We start from the raw sequence: 5,000 nt of genomic DNA on the forward strand, positions 1-5,000 counted from the left end.
TGTGTGTTTCTCTACACCGGCTCCTGAGAGAAACATCATGGACAGGCAATGTGAATAACACCACCACACAAACAACAACTGACAAACAAACAGAAAATGCATGCAGTATGAAATATCCATGTCACCAAACAATGCACAAGCAAGTCGTATTTCTAGAGGAGGAGGAGGAGAAGAAGAAGAAGAAAAATAAAATATATATAGATATAAGACTCAGGACTTTTTCTTTCACGTCTCACCCCCCCCCCCCCCCCACCCCCCCCCCCCCAAAAAAAAAGAAAGAAAAAAGAAAATGAAAGAACTGTTTTATAGAAGCACCTGCTTTGCAATGGTGGTAGACTGCAATAACCTTTTTATTTATAATCACTCAGATACCCTCTTAAACACACTCACAAACCACTCACAACTATTTTTAAAAGCGTTTGGAGAAAGTATAGTTGAAAAAAAAAAAAAAAAAAGAACACAAAAAGATTTATCATCAAAGAGAAGAAAAAAAAAAGAATTTGAATGAAAAAGAGGGTAAGTAAAGGGGAAAACGAGTGTTAGGTTTCTATGGACTGCCGTCAACAGATCATTATTTGTATTTGTATTTCTTTTAGTCGCAACAGATTTCTCTGTGTGGAATTCGGGCTGCTCTCCCCAGGGAGAGCGCGTCGCTATACAACAACGCCACCCATATTTTAGGTATTTTTTCCTGCGTGCAGTTTTATATGTTTTTCCTATCGAAGTGGATTTTTGTACAGAATTTTGCCAGGAACAACCATTTGTTGCCGTGGGTTCTTTTACGTGCGCTTCTTAGTCATTCGGATGAGACAATAAACTGAGGTCCAGTGAGCAGCATCCACTTACCGCACGTAATGGAACACACGGCACAAAGAGAATTGTCCCAAGACTAAAATTTTTGCAGTAAAATCTACTCAAAAGAAAGATATATATATATATATATATATATATATATATATATCTGTGTGCGTGTGTGTGTGTGTGTGTGTGTGCGCGCGCGCGTGCGTGCGCGTGCACGTGACTTAAGTCTCACACAGGAAACGAATGATGAACGCCTAAACTTAGACACAAGCTTTTTGTCGCCTCTACCCAGGTAGGCAAACCTGTTGAGCAAATGACTCCGGGTATGTCACGGTAAAGCGCATAGAGTTTGATTTCTGACGGTAGTGAGTGGCGCTACTGTACAATTATGCTTCAATGATGAATACCATGGAGGTGTCTCTGCCTACTGTATATGTTTAATTAAATGATGAATACCGTGGAAACATGATATCTCTGTCCACTGTATGATGTTTAATTAAATGATGAATACCGTGGAGATATCTCTGTCCACTGTATATGTTTAATTAAATGATGAATACCGTGGAGATATCTCTGTCCACTGTACATGTTTAAATAAATGATGAATACCATGGAGGCATCTCTGTCCACTGTATATTTTTAATTAAATGATGAATACCGTGGAGATATCTCTGTCCACTGTATATTTTTAATTAAATGATGAATACCGTGGAGATATCTCTGTCCACTGTATATGTTTAATTAAATGATGAATACCGTGGAGATATCTCTGTCCACTGTATATTTTTAATTAAATGATGAATACCGTGGAGATATCTCTGTCCACTGTATATGTTTAATTAAATGATGAATACCGTGGAGATATCTCTGTCAACTGTATATGTTTAATTAAATGATGAATACCGTGGAAACATGATATCTCTGTCCACTGTACATGTTTAATTAAATGCTTGATACCGTGGAGATATCTCTGTCCACTGTATGATGTTTAATTAAATGATGAATACCGTGGAGATATCTCTGTCCACTGTATATGTTTAATTAAATGATGAATACCGTGGAGATATCTCTGTCCACTGTATATGTTTAATTAAATGATGAATACCGTGGAGATATCTCTGTCCACTGTATATGTTTAATTAAATGATGAATACCGTGGAGATATCTCTGTCCACTGTATATGTTTAAATAAATGATGAATACCATGGAGATATCTCTGTCAACTGTATATGTTTAATAAAATGATGAATACCGTGGAGATATCTCTGTCCACTGTATATGTTTAATTAAATGATGAATACCGTAGAGATATCTCTGTCCACTGTATATGTTTAATTAAATGATGAATACCGTGGAGATATCTCTGTCCACTGTATATGTTTAATTAAATGATGAATACCGTAGAGATATCTCTGTCCACTGTATATGTTTAATTAAATGATGAATACCGTAGAGATATCTCTGTCCACTGTATATGTTTAATTAAATGATGAATACCGTGGGGATATCTCTGTCCACTGTATATGTTTAATTAAATGATGAATACCGTGGAGAATGATATCTCTGTCCACTGTATATGTTTAATTAAATGATGAATACCGTGGAGACATATCTCTGTCCACTGTATATGTTTAATTAAATGATGAATACTGTGGAGATATCTCTGTCCACTGTACATGTTTAATTAAATGATGAATACCGTGGAGATATCTCTGTCCACTGTATATGTTTAATTAAATGATGAATACCATGGAGATATCTCTGTCCACTGTATATGTTTAATTAAATGATGAATACCGTGGAGATATCTCTGTCAACTGTATATGTTTAATTAAATGATGAATACCGTGGAATGATATCTCTGTCCACTGTATGATGTTTAATTAAATGATGAATACCGTGGAGATATCTCTGTCCACTGTATATGTTTAATTAAATGATGAATACCGTGGAAATATCTCTGTCCACTGTATATGTTTAATTAAATGATGAATACCATGGAGATATCTCTGTCCACTGTATGATGTTTAAATAAATGATGAATACCATGGAGATATCTCTGTCCACTGTATATGTTTAATTAAATGATGAATACCATGGAGGTGTCTCTGCCTACTGTATATGTTTAATTAAATGATGAATACCGTGGAAACATGATATCTCTGTCCACTGTATGATGTTTAATTAAATGATGAATACCGTGGAGGTATCTCTGTCCACTGTATATGTTTAATTAAATGATGAATACCGTGGAGATATCTCTGTCCACTGTATGATGTTTAATTAAATGATGAATACCGTGGAGATATCTCTGTCCACTGTATATGTTTAATTAAATGATGAATACCGTGGAGATATCTCTGTCCACTGTACATGTTTAATTAAATGATGAATACCATGGAGATATCTCTGTCCACTGTATGATGTTTAATTAAATGATGAATACCGTGGAGATATCTCTGTCCACTGTATGATGTTTAATTAAATGATGAATACCGTGGAGATATCTCTGTACACTGTATATGTTTAATTAAATGATGAATACCGTGGAGATATCTCTGTCCACTGTATATGTTTAATTAAATGATGAATACCGTGGAGATATCTCTGTCCACTGTATATGTTTAATTAAATGATGAATACCGTGGAGATATCTCTGTCCACTGTATGATGTTTAATTAAATGATTAATACCGTGGAGATATCTCTGTCCACTGTATATGTTTAATTAAATGATTAATACCGTGGAGATATCTCTGTCCCACTTGGTGCTGGGCGGTAGCGTAGCCCAGATGTGCGTAGCCATGGGTGATGTGGAAGTGCACATTGTCGAAGTAGTAGTAGCAGTACAGGCCGAAAGCGATCGTTCCCAACACTACCAGCACCTGCAGGGTAACACACACACACACACACACACACACACACACACACACGCACGCACGCACACACACACACACACACACACACACACACACACACACACACACACACACACTAACCTCTTCACTGCTGAACTTTGGTGAAGTGGGATCAATGATTGTGGTATCAGTTTTCCTATACTCTTTGTGTACTTTCCAACCATGTAATTTACCTCTCTCTTTTTTTCCGAACAAAGTAAGGTCATCCCAAAAGGAAGAAGTCTGAATACAGAATGACGACAGACATCCTGGCCTATGAATATTCAATCTTATTTCGGTGAGGTGGCAGCCCTTCACTGAGGAGCATACTTGTCGGCAGTCAAGTGGTTAAATGTACAACACCTTGAATGATGACAGACGAAACGCCAGCAACAGATCTTCAGGACAGCAGTTGCCTCCTCGACTGCTGCTTTGGTGGTAGTCGTAGTCGGACACGACTAATATACTACACATCATACATGTTTACAGAACTGAGATACATACACACGTTAAAGATCCTGCCGGAAAGCAAACATCTGATCCAACACATGAACAGCCAGTGGCATAGAAAAGTGCACGATGTCAGAGCAGAAGTTACACGGAAGTAGCAATCATTCTTTAACCCCTTGACTGTTGCTAACGAGTATGCCTACCCCGTACATCGTGTTAACAGGTTAAGATATCAGTCACCATTCTTTTCTCTGCATTCCTGAATGGGATGCCGGGGGTCTTTCAGCATATATAGCATCCCTGCCTTCTGTGCAAAAACTAAAACAACAATCAAGGCAACGCCTATTCGGTTACACTCATACTGTGCTTACCCTGCAGTTATCTTTACAGTCTTTGCAATGGTTCTGGTCCATTAGCGCGGAAGTGACGCATTCACGTGGACTATAAAGCACGGACTATCATGAATACCTATCATGAATGTATATATAGGACTAACGTTTTGGAAAATATACAATGTCTAAATCATTGCACCTATCCGTTTCATTTTCATGGTTTGTGGGACCAAAAACGCAAGATGGTGGCACGTCAGTTTTAATGACTGAATCCGCATCAAAACTGGGTAAAATAACGTTCAAGATAAGAGTCGAAATCAACTGAAAATGGGTTACAAAATCTACCAATGGTAATATCGTTTCAAAGATGCACAAGAAATTGCCGGTAAAATAGGTTTCTGAATTAAGGACGCTAAAATAGGACTGTACCATACAGATCATATCATATTTATAAGTCCGTGGGGCTAAAGACAGGTACCCTGCATTGAAGAAGTGGGTGGAAAAGAAAAGAAATAGAAAAG

General features: G+C 37.5%; 1 protein-coding gene across 1 annotated transcript in view; it reads right to left on the minus strand.

Moving 5' to 3' along the window:
* Positions 1-5,000, minus strand: part of LOC143300761 (uncharacterized) — an 8,051-nt gene that overhangs the window by 1,375 nt on the left and 1,676 nt on the right. Inside the window, exons 2-3 of the mRNA XM_076614675.1 lie at positions 3,544-3,685; positions 1-23 (exon numbers count right to left, since the gene is read on the minus strand). The exon at positions 1-23 is cut by the window's left edge and continues 23 nt beyond it. Coding sequence (XP_076470790.1) covers positions 1-23; positions 3,544-3,685 — 165 coding nt within the window. The remainder of the gene's footprint in view (positions 24-3,543; positions 3,686-5,000) is intronic.

This window comes from Babylonia areolata, chromosome 26 (genome assembly GCF_041734735.1).
Source record: "Babylonia areolata isolate BAREFJ2019XMU chromosome 26, ASM4173473v1, whole genome shotgun sequence".
NCBI lineage: Eukaryota > Metazoa > Mollusca > Gastropoda > Neogastropoda > Buccinidae > Babylonia > Babylonia areolata.